Source organism: Rhinolophus ferrumequinum, chromosome 15 (assembly GCF_004115265.2).
Source record: "Rhinolophus ferrumequinum isolate MPI-CBG mRhiFer1 chromosome 15, mRhiFer1_v1.p, whole genome shotgun sequence".
In the NCBI taxonomy this organism is placed as follows: domain Eukaryota; kingdom Metazoa; phylum Chordata; class Mammalia; order Chiroptera; family Rhinolophidae; genus Rhinolophus; species Rhinolophus ferrumequinum.
In genome coordinates this window covers 39,188,597-39,209,549 of record NC_046298.1, presented here as the reverse complement: position 1 = coordinate 39,209,549, position 20,953 = coordinate 39,188,597, and the positions used below count along the sequence as shown (strand labels likewise).

At 51.1% G+C, this 20,953-nt stretch overlaps 1 protein-coding gene across 1 annotated transcript in view; it reads right to left on the bottom strand.

The window, feature by feature from the left end:
• Positions 1–31: 31 nt before the first annotated feature.
• The window catches only part of SPTBN4 (spectrin beta, non-erythrocytic 4), a 70,941-nt gene continuing 50,019 nt past the window's right edge, over positions 32–20,953 (bottom strand). The window contains 16 exon segments of the mRNA XM_033128786.1: positions 32–1,081; positions 2,465–2,507; positions 2,652–2,825; positions 3,954–4,246; positions 4,830–4,899; positions 5,690–6,309; positions 6,851–7,047; positions 7,409–7,493; positions 7,585–7,723; positions 10,080–10,324; positions 11,557–11,937; positions 12,829–13,033; positions 13,898–14,028; positions 14,119–14,397; positions 16,737–16,826; positions 17,447–17,671. Of these exon segments, the coding sequence (XP_032984677.1) occupies positions 923–1,081; positions 2,465–2,507; positions 2,652–2,825; positions 3,954–4,246; positions 4,830–4,899; positions 5,690–6,309; positions 6,851–7,047; positions 7,409–7,493; positions 7,585–7,723; positions 10,080–10,324; positions 11,557–11,937; positions 12,829–13,033; positions 13,898–14,028; positions 14,119–14,397; positions 16,737–16,826; positions 17,447–17,671 (3,336 nt within the window). The 3' untranslated portion in view covers positions 32–922.

Sequence of the window (20,953 nt, the reverse complement as noted above, 5' to 3'; positions counted from 1 at the left end):
GGAGCCCATGAAACGCGAACAAACCAGCATAGACCGTCAAAGCCAAAGATTTATTATAGGTACATACAGTGTGCGCCCGCGACACCGCCCCACATTCTCAAGCCCCAGCGGCTTCTCCAGGAGGCCATGGGGGCTGCCCACAACCCGCCTCCCCTACGCCCCTAGGAGGTGCTCCGGCCAGAAGCATGCAGGGGGAGGGCTTCCCCTCGTCCCTCCCCTCACGAAGTGCCTTTTACAGCTGGAGGGGGGAGGAGAGAGGAAGACAGTTTTGAGCTTTGACGTCCCTCCCAATAAAAGCCTTCGCGAATGCGGGGCGGGAAGAGGTCGACGTTTTGCAAAAATAAACTAAGTCAGGAATTAACCGCATGGCTCTGAGGCGGCGGAGTACGGCGGCTAGGGCCCCTTCACTCCCCCTTCCCAGACAGAGATCAAGGCAGCATTGGAAGTGAGGTAAAGGTGGGGAGGGGGCGTCCCCTCCCCACCCCCTAGCACCCTGGATGGTCCAGGGGACCTCACCAGCGCCCCTGTGCCCATCCCTAGGGTGGAGAGGGGGCAGGAATTATCGTTCCTACCACTCCAGCTTTCTGGGGCAGGATCTGGGGATCCAGGCATGGGGCTTGGCTCAACTGGCCCCTTCCTTACCCGCCCTCCGAAGCTCAGTTATTGCATAAAAATAATGGAGCCCCAGCACCTGGGGTGGGGATGGCGAGCGGGAAGGGGCCGAGATATGGCTATAGGGGCAGCAATCCCCGCACCACTTCCTGGGGTGCAGGAGAAGTCCCCTCCTTTCCAGTGCCCGTCAAGGTGCGTCCGCAGTGTTGGTGGAACTAGAGGCTCCCGCCCCTGCGGAAGAGAAAGTGTCTTTGTGCCCACAGTGCGAGAGGAGGGACGGAGAATCGTGTCAGGTCCTGGGGGTAGTAAGTCACTTCCGGCGCCCGCTGGCCCTGCGCTCCCCTGCCTCCCGCTTGGGATTGCCCTCGTCTGTGGAAGACGTCGTGGGTAGTGTCTGTCCCCAGCGGGCGATCTCGGCGTGTTCCCCCACGGAGGCGGCCACAGCCTCCAGCCAGCCCTTCATCTCCTCCTGGAGAGAGAAACAGGACACAGAGTCTGTATTTAGAAGAGAGGACACTGAGTACTAAGCAAGTCTGGAATCAGACTGCCCTCTCTAAACTTCAGTTTCCTGATCTATTAAATGGGATGGTGATGATGAGGAGGAGGATAATACTGCAAACAGTTTCATAGCACTTATTATGTGCCAGGCTCTGTTGTAAATACTTTTGTGGGTTATTTGCTTAATCCTATGCAATAGAATTATATCTAATTCCCACTATAGAGATAAACAACAAACAGTAACATCAGCAGACACTTTTAGAGCACTGATATTTACCAGGCCCTTGTAAATACACGTATCAACTTGTTTAATTCTCACAATAAACCCTGTGATGGAAAACTATTTTTATCTCTATTTAAAAGAGGTATGGAGATAATAGAGGCCTACGTCATAGCCTCTTGTGAGGCTGAATGAGATAAAGAGATAAAAAGTGTTATTTTTAACTTCCCTTCAAACCACCTCCATTCTTGCTCCTCCTCCCCTGATCTCTCCACTTAGCCCCAGTCCCGAGGTCCACTCACATTACTGTCTCTCACCCACCTCCACCTCCCCTCCCCACTAGCCTGCTGAGGTCCAGCCTATGTTCTCCCATACTTGAGTCCCTGCCCTGGCCACTTCCTGGGCTCCACATCTCCACTCTTGCCCTCTCTAATGTATCCTGCAAGTGGTAGCCAAAGGGATCTTTCTTATGCATCACTGTAACCGTCTCTTCCTCAAATGCCATGGCTCCCCAGTGCCCTTAGGACAAATCCAACCTCCTCTAAATGGCCCACAATGCCTTTTGAGATCCAGCCCCTGGTAACTTTCTGGAAACCTTCCTCCTTTAACTCTCCTCTGGCCCTGTGCTAAGAGACTCCTCCCAGCTCCACACACACACACATCTGCCCTGGACTCTTTCCCCTGTCTCAAATTTCCTTACAGATAACCACACACAGAGAAGAAAGCTCCTTCTGGGCACAAAGCACAGTGAATGCTTTGAAATTCTGCTCCTCTAGTTCTTTGCACTTGCTGTTCTACCTGTATCATCCCCCCTCCCCTTTTTTTTAACTAACTCTCTCCTCTTATCTTTTCAATCTCACTTCAGAGGCCAAGGCAAGGAGGGTGCACTTTGTCCTGGAGCCTCTAGGCAGCCCTCCTGATACTGTACCTCTCTCCCCTCCTACTGCTCCCTCCGCCCAGCTACGTTAGGAACTTCCTCTGGGCTCTCACTGCCCATGGGTTTTCCCATTACAGACAGCCCTGGTAACTCAGGTTTGAGCTTCCCCTCTCACAGCCTCATCACTCTGAACCAGGAACCAGCAAGCCAGGTGGTTCCTGAAGTTTGAATAGGGGAGAGAAAGGACCAGATCTCACCTCATCTTTAGCCTGGAGCAAAAACTCGCTGCCATCCTGGGTCCTGTAGGAGAGGATACAGGACTTGGGGGATCTGGGATAGGGGTCGGCCCATAAGTCCACCAACTGTTCTCCAGAGGAGCAGGGGATTGCTGGGAGGGGGCAGCTGGGCCTTGTATTCCTCCCTCTCGCCCATTGGGGGACTCACTGGAGCTTGAAGACATGCTTCTTTTTCTTGTAATCACTAGCCACCTCGCTGATGGCTTTGTGCAGGCTGAGCAGTGGCTCTCCACCATGTGTACCCCCTGATGCTGGTCCCTTGGCGTCCTTGTAGAAGCCCAGCTCCCCCTTGCTGAGCACGCAGTACAGACTCACCCACGACCTGGGGCAACGAGACCAGGCTCAAGACAGAGTCACAGCACTCTGCCTGGGTACTCTTCATCAGTAGCCTTCATAGGCTGAATTGCCTGTCTTCCTCCCTCGGGGCCTTTGCACTAGTTGGGACATAAGCTTGCTGTGTTCTTCCTATGGCTGTTCCTGAGCTGAGGGAAGGGCCTAAGTCTCTCATTACTGAGCCTTTCTTTGCCCAGGCTGGTCCTGCTGGGGTTGCCCCTCCCATACTGAATTTCTAGAAGGCAAGACTTCATAAGCCTTGGCTTGGGCATGTTCCTAGCTGTTATAGCCACTCCATCTTCCACGGAATCTTCTGAAAGGAGAGCTATTGGTCTACTGCCTGGAATGAGGAATTCCTGTCTTCCCATTCAGCCAAAGTCCCACCTGGGGAGGAGGAAGTCCCTCAAGACCAAAACCTCCAAGGTGACCCTGTTTATTCCCACTGGCCTCAGCACAGGAAGAAAGACTACCTGAGACCCCACAGGCAATCTCAGGCTGTTCTGTCCATTTCACATCTTGGATCTAGGCCTCACTCTGCTCGTTGGCCAGTGCTACCCTTTTTGGCTTCACCTCTCCCCAGATTCTGCCTTCCAGTTGGACAAAAGGGGTTGGACAACCAGGAGCTAGACTCCAAGAGTAAATGCATCACCCTTAGGCTCCCATTTGGAAACTTATATGATGTGCCCTCACCCCTCAGAGTTTGGGCTCCGCCTCTTGTCAGATCTTCCCCCAATTTGAAACTTCGAGGGGGACACACCTCACTCATTAGTTGGATGGACATCTCCAGGCTCTATTTCACGAGTCATTGAAACCCTCTAGAAGAGACCCCCACATCCAGTTTCTACTTTAACTCCTGGGTTGGCTGTTATGTGATTGGGTCGCAATTTATTCACGTTTGGAATATTTTATTCAAGTCCTGCTCCCATCTAAGCCCCACCTGCTCACCATTGGACACACTAAACCCCACTCCTCTGGTTCTTAGCGTGATTCCTTGAAGTTAAACCACGCCCCTTATAAAGCCACGCCCACCCCACCACTAGTTGGACCCCACCCCATCCAGTCACTCATGGACACTGAACTTGGGACCAGTTTTCCAAAGCCCCATCTCCACGCTCACCGGTTTGACGACTTGCGGTTAGCGTCGACCTCGCGCTTGCGCAGCAGGAAGCCCTCGTGCTGCACTGTATGAGTGGGCGGTGGTGGAGGCGCTGGAGCCGAGCCGCCCTGGGCCGGGGCAGAGCGCGAACGCCGGCTTCCCCCGCCCTCACCACCCTCTCGGGGCCGCGGCCGCCGTCGCGGCTTAGGCCGGTCCCGCGCCCGCGGCCGGTCCGGCCGAGGTGTCCTCTCGGGTGGTTCAAGCCCATTGGGCAGGCGACCTGGGGGAAGCTCGCGAGGCTGAGGCAGCGACGGCTGTGTGAAGGGAGAGGGAAGAGGGGCTGTGTCCATAGTGTGGTGTGGGGGCCATCTCTCTGGGGGAACTATGGGTCGCGGGGGGGGGGGGGTTCCCATCTATCTGCAGGACCATCTGTCTTGGAGGCGAGTGTGGGAGGACCTCGGGGCTGGCGGGCCAATTCTTAGGGGCCCCACCGGTCTTGGGAGTGAGTCTGCCAGGACTCCTAGGTGTGGACTCCCTCTTGATCTTGGGGAGGAAGCTATGGAGGTGGAGTACAGGCAGGTGGGTGTCCCAGCTATCTGTAGGACGAATCTGGGGTTTCCTTCTCGGGTGGTTGTCTGTAAGGAAAGTTGAGACTGCATAAAGAGTCCAGGGCAGATGTAGGAAGAAGCTCCAGTCTGTGTGTGTGTGTGGAGAGGGGAGGAGTCTCTGAGGTCGGTGGCCTCATTTTTCTAAGGGAGAAAATTTCAGATTATGGGGGGGGGGGCATCTGGGGGCCCTTTCCATCCCCTGAGAGTCTCTCTGCAGGGTTCAGATGGGGGGGACCCAGGGCTAGGCACTGGTGTCCTCATTCCTCACCCATCCAGAGGCTCAACTTACCCCAACAGGGAGCACTGGACCTGCCTCTTTCTCCTGCAGCTGCTCCACAATGTCAGCCAGGGTGGCCTTCCTGAGGTTTGGGGGGGTTGGGGGGGCAGAAAGACCCAATGGAACTCGGGTGCCTTCTCCCAGGGACCAGCCTGGCTGGCTGGAGTAGCCTCCACCTCTTAGCCTGAGACACTTCCTGTCCTTCGGCAGCTGCCTCACAGATGTTGGCCTTACACACCCCAAGTGCTGGGTACATGGCTGCTGAATGGAGGACGGAACCTCTCTTCCCTTTTTTAAGCAGCACAAAGAGCAAAATGCAAACTGGTACCTTCTAGCCTTTGAACATACTGTTATTATTTTTTTTCCCACCCACCCCTGAGCTCCCAGGTTCCCTGGACTTCCTCCATCCCAGCTCTAATCATTCTGGGTCATCACTGTCTGGTGACAAGTCTGTTTCCCCTACTGGACTGTGAGTACCATGAAAGCAGGGCTCCGGCTGGCTGGATCACTGCTCTCCCCAGCACATACCACACTCAGTAAATATTCATGACATACGAAATTGAAAATGGGTGAAGTCATTGTCACTGAAACATATTCAACCAAAGACCTCTTTCTGGGGATACAGCTGATCGATCTGCACAATACACTCTGGCTAACTCTATCCTTTCCTTCAACAATTAGAATTGCAGCTGTGGGACAATGGGCATGTCTCCTCTTTCAGACTCAGTTTACATCTCTGCAAAATGGTTACCAGGACTCTCTCCCCCTCCTTAGGCAGTTCTGAGCCCAGAAGCCCTCTCCACTGGGCCTGCGCCGCTCCAGGAGCGCTTCGCGTTCCCCTTCCCTCACTCCCTGGGCACATAGGGCCTCACCCCCTAGCCAGCTCTCCTCTGGTGCCTGTCTCCTGTTCGCTGGACTCCTGCCGCTCCAACCGCCGCTCACGCCGCTCGCGCCGCCGCTCCATCTGCTCATAGCGGCCCAGGGTAAGGCTGTGTGCAGCCTCGTGCTCCACCGACTCCTGCCGCTCTGGTCGCCGCCTCCGCGCAGCCTCCTCGGATTGATCCACGGATTCCTGCCGCTCTGACCGGCGCCTCCTGGGCAGTTCCTCAGCGCGATCAGCTGACTCCTGGCGCTCTGGCCGTGGCCGGACCTGCTCCGCCACAGTGGGGACCCCTGGGGTCTCCGCCACGTTCTCTGGTGCCGCTGGTGGGGCCGTGGGCTCCATCCTAACCGGGACCTCCGGCAGCCGGTCGATGCGTGGCTGGAGGCGCTCGGGCTTGAGCTCTTGGCGCACATACCCCACCCGGGTCCGCACCTCGGCAGACAGCGTGTCCGAGGCCCTGCGGGCCAGGGGCTCCAAGCCTCTCTCATAGCCCCCTGGCCGCAGCAGAGGCGCCGCTTTAGCCGCCAGTTCCATGGGGTCCCCAAAGAACTTGCGGCCCAGCAGAGGGGTGGGCGGCTGCTTGCTCTGTTCCGCCTTGAGTTTCTCTATCTGGGGACGGAGGCACCAGGGTAAGGTGCAGGGGCGTGGGACTGGGAAGGTGGCTCTGGGTTGTTTATTATTAGTTTTTATTAGTGATACAACAAGGTTGTCCAGGCCTGTGCCCATGCTTTGCTCTCTGCCAGGAACTTAATTCCTATTTTCTCCGGGAAACACCTAGTGTTCTTTTAAGAATCAGCTAAATCATCATTTTCTCTAGCTGCCTTTCTGAACCCCATTGCCTCCTTCCTTAATGTCCCCCAACCGAAGACCTTAAGACTACAATGGACTCCTTTCCTCATTCTTTAAGTCTCAAATCAGATTCCCCCAGGCCAGGCCAAGTGTTTCTAGGCTCCCACAAACCTTGTGCTTTCCCCATCCCAGCCCCGGACTGACAGGTCAGTCCCCGACACCCCCATGCCCGGACTGGGAGCCCAGTCTGTCCCTGCCTCACCCAACACAGCACTGAACCAAGTCCCAGAGTGTCTGTCTCATATAGAGGGATGGGGTGGGGCCCTGGGTGGGAGGGAATGGGGCAGATCTGGGTGCTGACCGTGGTCAGGCGCCGCAGAGAGCTGAACCTTTCTTCCCAGGCTGCGGCTGCTTTGCGGAAGGCCTCGTGTCTCCGGATAAGCTGCTCCACCTCGTCCACACTGCTGCCCAGCTCCCGGCTCTGCAGGAGCGGCTCTTGGGCTGTCAGCCAGGCATCAGCCACCACCGCCTCCTGGGCAAATTGATGCACCTCCAGCACTGAGGGGAGACACATGGGGTAGGGGTGCTGGGGTACCTGTGGGCGCTTCATGGGGCAGTAGCTGTCTACTCTGGCCTTCCACACCCCCTGGCTTCTTCTGTGCCAGCCCTGACCACTTTGAGCTCTTCAGGAATGAGAGAAGCTGGAGCTACTTCTGAGGGCACCAGCTTCTCCCCTAGGTATCTGCCACCGGGGCATCAGTGGCAAGGCAGCCCCCCATCTGCCCTGCCAGGCCTTCATGTTTGCTACTGGGGACCCATGAGTGGTACACAAAGCATGCCTGTGTCACCCTCTGGGCCTTTCTAAACGCTGGAGCATGTCCCTGTGCCCTTGAGGACATGTGTCTGGGCCCCCACTCACTCTGCTGCAGCCACTCCCAATGGCGGTCCCACTTGTCCGACACCTCCTCCTTCCTGGTTCCCAGCTTGTCCAGCTGTGCCTGGATCTGGGAGTGGTGGGTGGGTGGGAGGGGTGTCAAGGGTGGCTCCCATCCCAGTGGACACGGATAGTGGAGGACCCCCTGTGCCCCTCCCCACCTCATCAGCCATGGCACTTTTGTTGAGCAGCAGAGAGCGACCCAGCTCCTGGCAGGCTGTCAGCTCAGGCACCCGTGCCTCCAGCTCGGTCTTCAGGCCCTGGTGGTAGTTCATGAGCACCTCCACCGATGACACGTCCCTACAGCGGGCGGTGGGCAGGGATCTGAGCCACAGGCAGCCTCCCTCTGCCCGCCCCATAGTCACAGCTCCAGAGGAGCCCAAATCGCTGAGGCAGAAGTTCCCCACCATCACTGACACCCACGCACCTCCTGTAACCCAGCTCTGAGCTGAGGATCCAAGGTTCTCCACTGAGTCAATGATTCCAACTTTTTCCAGGGTGCTACAATGGCACACTCTGTGATTCTAAACTACGACTTCCAGGTCCAAATTTTTCTAAATCTTTAAAACTATGCTTCTGAAGGTTCCACCAGCCAATGAGTCTAGCTTTCTAAGTCTGTGCTGTGCAATGCGGTAGTCACTAGACGTGTGTGGCAATTGAGCACTGGAAATGTGGCTGTTCTGAACTGTGTGGAAATGTAATGTATACCCCATATTTTGAAGATTTAGTGTATAAAAAAAGAATAAAATATCTCAACGAGTTTAATATTAACTACATGTTGAAGTGATAATATTTAGGGTATACTGGGTTCAATAAAGTGAATTACTAAAATTAATTTTCACTTGCTTCTTTTTACTTTTATAATGTGGTTACAAGAAAATCTTAAGTTATATATGTGATTCACATTTGTGGCTTGCATTGTATAACTACAGGACAGCATCATTCTCCACTCTCATATCTCCAAAACAAATTCCAAATTTCCAAACAAATTCCAAATTTCCAAAGGTTCTACCAGTCAGCAAGTATAGCTTTATAAGACTTAAAATGTCCAAACTTATTTCTGAAGGTTTCACATTGTAATGGTTCCTACCTAAGACTTAGACTGTACAGAATGATCTGATACTCCCCTGAAATTCTGCATCGGTACATTCACCATCGTTCATCCGTGATTCCTTTTCTCCTCAGTCCTGAAGCTAATCTATCAGTCAAGAGTGGACATTTATAACTTTAAAGCACATCCGGTGAAATGATATGATACCTGAGATTTGTTTTAAAATAACTCAGCAAGGGGTAGCGGGGGAGTGGGAGAGTTTACAGGTGCAACACGATTGGCCAAATAATGACGGTTGTTCAAGCCAAGTGTTCACTATATATATGTGGGTTCACTATACTGCTACAGCTATTTCTGTGTATATTTGAAATTTTTCATAATAAAAAGATTTTTGTAAATTCCTAAAAGCAATCCCTTCCCCCCATCTCTATAACCACCACAATGGGCCAAGCCACCTTCATCAAGCAGCACCCTCCTGACTGGCCTACCTGCTTCCATCCTTGTTCTCCACACTTACTTCTCACAAGGCATCTGGAGTGATCTTTCTCAAATGTACATCGTATCACATCACTTTCCTGCTCTAGACCCTCCCGCAGCTCCCATCTCACTCCAAGAAAAGGCAAACTCCTCACCACGCCTTATTGCCCCTCAAACCTCATTTCCTGCCGCTCTCTACTCGCCCCCTCACTCCCTCCATCCCGCCACAATGATCGTCTAGCTCTTCCTCAAACATACCTTACTTACAACCTACCTCAGGGCCTTTGCACCTGCTGATCCCTCAACCTGGAAAACCCTACTCCTCAAACTTGACCCAACTCACCATCACTTCATTCAGGTCTCAAACATCAATCACATCCTCAGAGAGGCCTTGTCAGCTAGCACCTCGTCCCCTTACCTTGCTTTATTTTTCTTCAGAGCACTTATGACTATCTGAAATAAATTAGGTGTTTGTTTACGTATCTGTTGCCTGCTTCCACCCTCAGAATGTAAGCTGCATCAGGGCAGGGGCTTGGCCCTGCTCACTCTGTGGCACACAGTAGGCATTCAATAAATATTTGCTGAGTGAAGGAATGTAGACCCCAGGCCTCACAGTCACAGAATCAAAGCTATGTGAGTGCAGGCTTAGTCCCTAAAACCTCCCATGTGATCCTCTTTTTCTCATCTGCAGCTGGATGCAGAGGGTCCCGCAAATGACTCCCAGGGCCGAGTGATGGAAGGACCTGGCTCCTAATCACCGTGGGACAGGCTTCTGCCAGACACTTATGTGAGCAATAAATCAGTACCCACTGCAAGTAGGTTAAGCCACACATACAGTCCCACACCTCCCTGTCCCTATCCTGGCTATAGCCCATAACACCCCACAGGGAGGACAGTAGTGGGCAGCTGGGAAGGACAGAGGCAGGAGGTCACTCCATGCTCTGAGCCCCCAATGCCAGGCCTGACAAGGGGTCTTAGAACACATGGAGCATTTAGGACAGTGCCTGGCACAGAGAGGTGACACACAGGTATTGGTTATTGTGATTTCTTATGGGAAGGGAACTGCTGATGGGCTGGGGAGTGGCTGCCCAGAGGCAGGTAGCAAGCCTGAGGTGGGATGAGGGGCACCTGGGCTTGTCAGCTGCCCCAATCTGCCCGGCGATGCCATCCATCCAGGAGAGCAGGTCCCGGGCCTGGCTGTGGAATCGCAGGGCGTCAGCCGTGGAGCTGACGTGAAGGCGGGCGTCCTCACAGGCTGCCAGCAGCTCCTTCCAGCCCTGCATCACCTCCTGCTCCTGGCTGGCGATGGCCTCCGCGTGCTCACCCGCATACACCGTCCGCAGCTGGGCTGCGCCTTCCTGCAGCTGTCGTACCTGAGGGGCACGCCAGGTCGATCACGATCACGAGCCCTCCATGGGGTTCAGGCTCTGCCTTCTCTTTCCCCCATCTGCTGGCTGGTGCAGAGCCTAACAATGAAAGGAGCCTGCACCCTGGTGACCCCACCACTGGGTTCCCTTATCCACTGCCTGATTTCTTTTTGACTTCCCCACTTCCTGACTTCCTTTAGACCCACTACCATAATCATGCATGTTGCCTGATTTTTCTCTGACTTACCTGCATTCTGACTTCTTTTAGACATACCACCGGGTTTCTTTCGGTCTACTGCCTGATTTCTTTTGGTCCGAGAACTCTATGTCTATTGGGTCTCTCACCTCACTTTTTCCACCTCTATCTTGTTTCAGACAAATCTGATTTCTTTCAGGAAACCTCTTGCCACCCTGATGTTTATGAGATATACTGTCTAATTTTTTTCACTCATTTTTTTTCAGACCCACTATCTACTGCCCAATTCCCTGCAGAATGGCTATTAGATTACTACCAGGTCTCTTGCCCAGTTTCTATTACTTCTGCTGTGTGAGTTCTATTGGACCCACTGTTCACTCTCTGATTTCTTTTGGAGTGACCACCACACTTCTATCAGATCCACCACTTAATCACTGTCAATCTCTCCACCTGATTTCTAAGTCATTTATTTGATTTATATAAAAATAATTGTTCAGTTTCTGCATTCCATTGGACCTGCATCCCCATTTCCTTCAGTTCTGCTGCTTGCGTTCTAGTAGGCCCACAGCTTCATTTGCATCTGATCCACCTCCCAGCTCCTGTCAAACCCACTGCCTGATTTCTATTAGATCTGTTGCCATTTCCATTCAATCCGCCCCCATTCAATTTTTTTAAGGAAAATCATATTATTTCTATCAGAGACCTGATGCCTAATTTCTATCTGCCCACAGCCACATTTCTCCTAACCCTTTCCCAATTTCTTTTGGACTGTCCATCTGAATTTGGGTAAAATTCACTCCTAGGAGAACCCCTGCCCAACCTGCATTGAAAATTTGTCTAATTTCTGTACACTATGAAATCAGGCCATTTTCTACATGTCCCAATATCTAATTTCTCCCTATTCCATGATCTGTTTTCTATCTGTCCCACCAGCTCATTTTGATGTACTCTACAGCCTGATTTTTGCCTGCTCTGATGTCCATATCCCTTGGCCACGCTGTCCAGGCCCTCCCACCTCCCCTCCTGGCCACCGGCGTCCCACCTGGGACACGAGGAGCTGCAGGTCATGCTCAAACGCGCGCAGAGTCCGCTGCATGGAGCTGGCACTGGGTCTCGGCTCAGGTGGGACTGTCAGGCGGGGCAGTCGCCTCCGCTTCTCCTCGATCTGTCCCTGAAGCTCTCGGGCATCACTAAAGAACTTATGCAGCTCCCGCGAGGCAGCCAGCAGCTGGGCCCGTGTGCCCATAAGCTCCAGCAGCTCGGCCCAGGCCTCGTTCAGCCCATCCTTCCACTCAGCCATGGTGGCCGCCGCCGTATGGCCGCACTCGATCAGCTCATCCACCATCTGGTTCACGGCCGCCAGCCGCTCCCGCCCTGCCGTGCCAGTCTCGCTGGCGAACTCTGAGAATTTTTCCTGCAGCACCTGCCACCAAGAAGTGGGGGTACAGCATGGGCAAACGTGCTGTATACACCAAGCTCTCTCTAGTCCACCATCTTGTGGCAGGTGAGAATAATGACAATCATAATTTTAAAAATCTAACACGTATTGAGCACTTACTCTGTAGCAGTAACAGCAATAATAATAAAAATAATAAGATGATAGTAATAATAATTACTACTGTTAGGCACTGTGTGTGCCGAGTACTGTCCTAAGTGCTTTATATGACAGTAGTCCACCCCTTATCCTGTTTTGCTTTCTGTAGTTTCAGTTACCTGTGACCAACCATCATCCAGAAATATTCAATGGAAAATTTCAGAAATAAACAATTCCTAAGTTTTAAATTGGGCGCCATTCTGAGCAGCATGATGAAATCTCACTCCATCCTGCTCGGGATGTGAATCACCCCTTTGTCCAATGTCTCCAGTGGACGGTATACACTCTCCACCCACTAGTCACTTAGTAGCTGTCTAGTTTATCAGATTGACTGTTGTGGTATCACAGGGCTTGTGTTTAAGCAACTCTTATTTTACTTAATAATAGTCCCAAAGCTCAAGAGCAGTACGGCTGGCAATTTGGACAAGCCACAGAGAAGCGGCACAATCTTTCCTTAAGTAAAAAGGTATGTATGTACAGGAAAAAACAGTGTACGTAAGGTTTGGCATGATTCCAGGTTTTAGGCCTCTACTGGGGTCTTGGAATGTATGCTCTGTGGATAAGGGGGCTGCTGTATACTAATTCATTTGGCTCACAACAGAGCCACACGGTGGGTGTTACTATGATCCTCATATTATGGGTAGGTAAACTGAGTCCCAGAGAACCTCAGTAGCATACACAGTAGGCACTAGTATTACTGTTATTACGGAGGATGCTCACCGTGACGTGCTCAAAGTCCTGGCCAAGCTCAGGTGAGCCAGCTACCACCTCCTTCTCCGCGATCCAGTGCTCAAGCTCGTCCACCTGGCGGCTGAGCTGGTACAGCCAGTACTGCTGCTCCAGGCCCACCCTGCGCTCCTCGCCCAACTCCTTGAGTGCCACGTACAGACGGTCCACCTGAGACTGCCGCCGGCTGATCTGCTCACTGATGAGACACAGGGAGGGGCAGAGATGGAGCCCCTGAGACTTACAGGACAGAGCTGTGATCCTCTGACCCCCCTCTCAGGGCATGGCTGTATCTCCTCTGAACTTTCAGGCAGGGTAGGATCCCCTCCAAGCCCTTTGCGCAGGACTGTTTTCTGCAAATCTTGGATTCAGTCAACCCAGTACTTGCATCTCAGCGCTGAGGGAAAACTCTGCTTCCCTAAGCTTGATAAGCTTACCACGCCTCTCAGAAACTTTTCTATCTGCGGCCCCATGCTGCTCCCCTCCAGTGACTTGGGTGGGGCTCCAGACTCCCTACTTGGGTCCGCAGCCAATCCACCTCACCTCCAGTCCCAATCTCCAGGTTCTAGCCCTGTGCCCCGTCTCAGATCTCACTCCTGGGCCAGGCCTCCAAGATGTGGCCCTTACTCCTGACCTCAGGGAGGCCACTAGTCCTTCATCCAGGAAGTCTCAGGCCATGCCCCATCACAGCACTCCAGGCTTTCAGTCCTCCTAGCTACTGCTCAGACGCTGGGTAGGAAGAGGGCCTTCCCCAGTCCTCAGTTCTTACTTATCTCCTCAGTCCTAGACATCGCCCCCACCCCTACGCCAAATCCCAGTGCTCCTAGCCACACCCCCTCAACCATCCCTGGGCAGTGCCCCTCCATTCAAGCCCCAACGACCTACCAAAATCCAAGGTCTCCAGCACGCAGCAATGAGGGCCCCTCCCACCCCAATGGTCAGTTCTGGCCTTGTCCCAGGTTCCACCAACGAAGCTTCAGATCCTACTGGACTATTCTCTAAGAACTGGCCCCGCCCCCACCTGGCCCCCTTCTCCCCACCCCTCACCCCACCCCCAGTCCACCTGTCCGGGTGCCCCATCTCCAGCAGCGCCCGGCACTGTCGTGACAGCTGTGCAATGCTTTCCTCGTAGTTCTCCACGCCCTGCTCCAGCTGCAGGTGCTTCTTGAGCAGCTGCAGGGTGCTCTGTTCGTCCTGGGGGCACAGGGCGTCCGTGATGAGGCGGCAGCGGCCGGCCCCGGGCTCCAGTGCCCCAGGTACCCCACACCGCCAGCCCGGGCGCACCTTGCCCTTGTCCTCACTCATCATGAGCAGCTCTTGCTCGCCCAGCCACGCCTCCACCTCGGCCATGTCGAAGTAGTATTGCTCCACCTGGAAGGCGGCGTCCAGCACCTGCTGCCGCCGCTCGGAGGCCTCGCGCAGTCCGGCCCAGGCGCTCTGCAGCTGCTCCTGGCCGCAGCGCACCGCCTCCGCCTCCGGGCTGCGCAGCGCCGCAAGAGCGCCCGCGCGCTCCAGCACCTCCTCCAGACGCGGTCCGTGCGCCTGGATCTCCCGCCGCAGGCCCTGGGGGCGGGAGGTGTGGGGATGTGGTAAAGAGGGTCATTCAGAGGCCCGGCAAGACCGCGTGCGCCTCCGCGACTGCCACGTTCCAGGAGAGACATGCAAACAGCTGCACATCTACCAGCCTGTGGCAGGTCCCGCGTGGATTTACTGTTACTCATTCCCCGTGTGGCAGGTGGGAAAATGGGCACAGAGAGAAGTAGGTCGCTGGATAACAAGCAACTAGCAAGGGGTGACAGGATTTGAGCACAGGAGGCTGGCTCTGAACCAAGACGCCTGGTGACACAATATCCCCCTAATAGTTAAACATAGGCCTGAGAATCAGGCTGCTCAGGAGCAACTGGGGTATAATTTATGCATAGAAAAATGTACAAATCTTAGGGGTACCACTCGACACATTACATACGGGTACCCTGTGCACCTAGATGGGGATATAGAACACCTCCATCACACCAGAAGATTCCCTCAACCAGCTCTGTACTGGCTGAATACCTTACTTAACCTCTTGTGTGCCTCAGTTTCTTCAACTGGCAAATGGAGACCACAATAACAGCCAATATTTACTGTCTGCCAGGCACTTTGCTAAGTAAGAGCTTTGCATAAGGCAGCCACTCATTTAGTCCTCACTCCATCCCCAGCAGCCAGATGTTATTATTCTCATTTTACAGATGAGGAAACTGAGGCACAGAGAGTAGAGGAACTTGCCAAAGTCACATGGCTAGTGGTGGCTGCTGATATCTACCATGGTTGTACCATGGTGCACTTAGAATTGTGCCTGACACACAGTAGGGGCTCAGTCAATATCCACAGCTATTAATCGTTTAACAGCCCCCATGGATCCAGCACTCTCACACATGGCCGAACTCCCCACCCCTCCAATTTTAAGCATTAAGCATACTTGATCATTTTCCGCAACCATGAAAATGATGGGCCAGTTCTATTTGTCCCCAACACTGTCCACAACCAAGAGTATTTTCATCAAGATGGAAAAACAAAATCTACAAAACACTCTAGCCTCTTAAAGAGCTCCATCTAATGCAGCATGATCACGAACCTTTCAAAATCATTTGTGCACCCACCTCCCCACCACCCCTCAGTGCCCCCTTCTCCCAACTTACATTATTTTGGTAAAAAGGGGCAATAACAATACCTACCTCACAGAGTTATTGTGGGGATTCAATGGAGTAACTGACATAATCCTGTAGGACAGTACTTAGCACATAGTAAGTCTTTCATCAATGAGTCGTGATTAGTAGTATCGTTACTCCTCTTTTATGTGTCTTACTTTGGGCTTTGGTGAAACAGTTGCTTTGACCAAAGGGTCCCTCTGCTAAGCATTGGAGAACCAATGCTCTAGACCAGGAGTGTCCAAACTTTTTTCAACATTTTTTCACCAAGGGCCGTATGCGGTAAAATACACAAACAGCCGGGCCACTCACTCGAGGTGAAGTACGTATTGCCTCACCTGGTTTATTTAAGTAAACTCAATATATTTTTGGAATTTGCTGCGGGCCAATTAAAAATGGATTGCGGGCCGCAGTTGGCCTGCAGGCCGCAGTTTGGACACCCCTGCTCTAGACCAACTGTCTACTTATTTAGATGTGGAAACTGAGGCCCAGAGAGGTGAACAGCAATCTAGAGATTTTTAGGGGCTCAAAAATTCCCCGTCGTGCTCAGCTTAGGAGTCAGCATTCTCTTAGGAGTCCTCTGTCCTCTCTACCTGTGGATGTTTTGAGTTTTTGTTTATTGTTTTTTGTTTTTTTTCCATGGCCCCACAGAATTTCCCTTACTTCTAGTCACGGGACCCTGATTTTCTTTTGGGGAATTTACCTGCCTCCATTTCAGCCCAGATATTAAGTTAAGGCTGACTCCACCTGCCATTACAAGGGTGGGCCTTTAGCCCAGACCAGGCCAATCAAAACAGTCTAAATTCCTGGCCACCATGATTAGCTCAGGGGTGGATATGTGAATCAACTCTACCAGTAAAAGTTATTCCTGGAACTACTGCTGATTGGTAAGGCTGGGCATCTTTTTAGAGAGAGAAATTCTCTTGAGTTTTGGTGGTGGGATGTAAACTTGAATCTGCTGGAGGTCTTTTGCCACCAGGAGAGAAGAGTTGGCCCGAGACCAAAGCTAACCCAGAAAAAAACAAATAACGGGCTGAAGCTGAGTGATCCATGCCATCATGGAAGCACCTGAATGCACCTGCAGCTGCTGTCCAGTCTTTTCAATGACAAGAGCCAATACATTCTCCTTTTTGGCTTTAACCACCTTGAGTCGTTTTTTCTATCACTCGAATGCAGATGTGTCCTAACCCATTCCCTCACCCAGGCTCTGCTCACCTGGTTCTTTTTGATGTACTGCTGGACAGCCTGCAAACTATTGCCTCGCTCTGTCTGCATGGCCAGTGGCAGCCGCTCCTGGACCCATGCCTGGAGAGGATACAGCGAGCAGGTCAAGGGGAGAATGCACCCCCAGGAACCCTGCATCTCAACTACAGTTCTAACCACCCTGAGTTGTCACTCTCTGGGGACGTGTCTGTTTTCCCCTTTGGACTCGGAGCCCTCTAGAGGCAGGAATGAGGTCTGCCTCGTTCACCACTGCGACTCCAGCATCATTGAAGCACAGGGCTAGGACCAAAATGATCAAATGAATGAGAAAATTAGTGAGTGAATGAATGAATGAGACAGTCCGGAAGTGGCCGAATGAGGAAATGAATGGAAGAGTGACGAGTGAATAAAAGAATAAGTAAATAGTGGAAGAAGGAAAAAATGAATAAATACATGACTTCATGAATAAACCAGTAAGTGATTGGAAGTGAGTAAATGAATGTGAAACAGTGAATGAATGAATAAGTGAATGAGTAAATGAGTAAGTTAAGAAATGAATGATTGAGTCTTTCAATATACCAGGTCTCTAAGCCAGCTCCACCCTAGAACCTTTCAAAGTTCCCGGCTCCCAGCCTCCACCTCCTCGGCCGGGGAATGCCTCTGGCCTCACGCCCCGCCCCGGTTCGCCTGGCCCCGCCCCAGAACCCCGAGCCGGGCCTCACCAGCTCGTCGTCGAGGTCGTGCGCAACCTGGTGCAGCTCCTTGGAAGCGAGCAGCAGACGGCGGCGCTCCTGCAACGGCTCCAGCAGGCGCACCAGACGCTCGCCCACCGCGTTCTGCCGCTCGCCCACCAGCTCCTTGCTCGCTGGTTCCAGGGGCAGCGCCGCCGTCTGTGCCTGCAACTCTCCAACCTCACGGTACCACTCCTCCACCTGGGATTCCATCGACTGTGGGAACAGGGGCGGGGTCAGCGGGACCCATCCTCCCTCCCGATCCTGTTGTGGCTCTCTAGCACCTTCATGGTGACAGCAAATCCCTCGCTACGACCCACCATTCCACTCTCCCCTTGCACAATTCCCCTCCAGAAGCGCCACCCTCCTCTCTGATCCTACAACCCAATAAGCAAGCTCCTTCCTCGGGGCCTTTGCCTTTGCTATTCCCTCTGCCAGGCATGCGCTTCCTTGTCATCAGATTTCAGCTCAAACATTACCTTCTCAAAGAGGCTTACCTGACCCCCTGGACTAAAATGGTCCATTATTCATTATTCTCAGAAAAACCCTTCACTGTTGATGGGATCCCTGTTTTACAGAGGAGGAAACTGAGGCCCAGAGAAGTTAGGTAATTTGTCCAAAGAGCCAACCTTTCCAGATATCAAAAAAAAAACACCCACAAAGCTATAGTGATTTAAATAGTTGATGTATCATAGGGATAGGCAGAAAGCGCAAAAGCAGACCCAAATACACAGGAGAACTCATATATAGATGCCATTTCAAATCTCCAAAGAAAAGATGGATTATTCACTGTATGGTCATAGGCCAAATGGCTAACCAATTTAGCTGGATCCCTTCCTTGCTTCTCATGTTGAGAACAATTCCAGATGGATTAAAGACTTAAATGGAATAAGTAAATCCATAAGGTACTAGAAGAAAACCTGGGCAAATGTTTTTATAATCTTGGGGTGGAGAAAATCTTTCCAAGCATAAAAACCATAAAGGGAAAGATTTACAAATTTGGCCACATAAAATGCTTTTGCATCAACCAAAATTTCTAGATGTAGTTAAAGGCAAATGACAAACTGAAAAAAAAATTAATACCTATTAGAGCAAGGAGTTTCTTTAACAAAGAATTCCCCTTTATATTGCTTCCTTTGTTTCCACAGCACTTAGACCACCATCAGATTACTGTCTCTGCTTGTGGGTTTTTTATCGGTCTCCTGCTTCTAGAATGTGAGCTTCATGAGAGCAGAGGCTGTGTCAACTCATCTCTGTATGCCCAAGTGCCTAGAAGAGTGCCTGACACTTAATAGGCCTTCAATAGTGATTTGCTCAAGGCACAAATGAATGACATCAACAAAGAAAGACTGCCCAAAAGAGAAACGGGCAACAGATGTGAACAGAGAGCACACAGAAGGAAAAATGAGCACATGAAAAGATGGTCAGTCTCACTGATCAGTAGGAAGACACAAATTAAAACAAGGTATCCTTTTCTATTCATCAGATTGGCAAAAACATAATACATAATATCTGGTGTTGCCAAACATGCAGGGAGATGGGCACACTCGGCTACTGTCGGTGGTGGTGTAAATGAGTAGAGCCTTTTTGGAACACAATTCGGCAGGTCCTATCAAAATGCAAAATGTGTCAAAATGCTTTGACCCAGCATTTGGATTTCCACTTCTAGGAATATATCTAAAGAAATACTGACTGGCACATATGGACAAAGATGTTTGTCCAAGGAGCTCATCATAGCAGAATTTATAATGGGAAAAAATTGTAAACAACCTCAACGCCCATTAGGAGTAAAATGGTTAAACAACTCCACAACGGTATGGAAAAGTGGCCAAAACTTACTGTTCAGAGGAAAAAGCAATTTATACCATATATATGAATATGTATTTGCAGTGAATTGCACATGCACGAAACTCCCTTGGAATAAACAAGAAATTAATAGCAGATGGTACCTACTGGGCGGATGGGAACGTAGTGAATGGGAACAAGGATGAGAGACTTCTCACGTAGGATTTTATATAGTTTTTGATGTCTGAACCATAAAAATTTATTCAAAATTTTAAATTAAACATGGAAAACAAAAATAAAAACTAAACATCCACATAGGTACATTTGTAAATGCATAGAAAGAGCTCCAGCAGGGTGCACACCAAATAATAAATGAGGTTCTTTGGGGTGTGAGACTGGGAGGTGTATTAAAGGGAGGTTTTGTTTTACTGAAGATTTCTAGGTCGGTAAGATCTTTTACCAAAACAATATATTTACGCATTACTTGTGTGATTCTAAACAGATGGGGGCAAGCTAGAAAAGAAAACAAAATAATAATGCAATTAAGTGGTAACAGATTATGGCAAAAGACTGCAACCCAGAACTCAAAACTTAAGAACTAAGTCAAAACTTTTGTTCCAAGGTTCTGCAATGCAGAGCTGTTGGTTTTGCCTGCCCAACATCCATCCCTTCCTTCTCAGGACTTCACATCCCACTTTCAGGTCTTGAGCTTCTTGAGGGACTAATAAAACCTAGAGGGCTGGGGTGGCCACATGACCCAAGGCTGGCCAATCAGAACACTGAAATCACCCTGGCCAAAGGGATTGGGTCAGGGATGGTTATATGACCTAAGCTGGGCCAATGAAAACAATTCCCGCTTCCGGAGGGGCTGATGGAACCCAGCAGGCCAAGAATGGCCATGTGACTCACGCCTGGCCAATGAGAACACTGAATCACCTGTGGCCGTAAGGATTGGGTAAAAGGTGGCATGTGACCTTAAATCAGCCAGTGAAAACTCTTCCCACTTTTGTTGCAAAACTATGTGAGCTCAAAAGGGATGCTTCCTTTTCCACAAGATTCCTAAACTGATAGAATGTAGGCCTGGGATACTGGGGCCATCTTGCCGTCAAGAGGGAACAGGCTCCCCAACAATGAGGCCAACACAGAGGAAAGCAAGGCACAGGAATGGAGACAGAGATTCCTGAGGACAAATTTGAGTAACTGATCCAGCCATGCCTGAAGCTGCATAACCCCTAGATCTTTCAGCTATGTCCCCTTTTAGCCTAAGTCAATTTGGGTTGAAGTCCTACGAACTGCACCCTAAAGAGTCCCAAATGATACAGTTCACACTCTGTAGGAGTCATAAAAATGGTAAAAATCTAACTTTATAACAAGTCAAAACCATGTAAGATGGAAATTTTTAAAAGGCACAATCACAAGCTTCAGAAATCAAAGAAAAGTAAAACAGTCACCCCAAAATCTTTTTCACTAAGAAAATCAAAATGCATTAGAATTCAGGAAATTCTTAAATATCATCTGAAATGTTAAGGTTATAAGTTCCAGTTTTTCATTAGATGAAAACCCTTCTACAACCTCCAGCAAGTGGCCATATGACCTGAGATAGAATGATTCCAGACACTGACACTATCCATTTAATGTGTATCTTTTCCTGCAAATATGGGCAAAGGATGCAGAAGTACAATGGTCATTAAACACACGAAAAGATGTTCAACC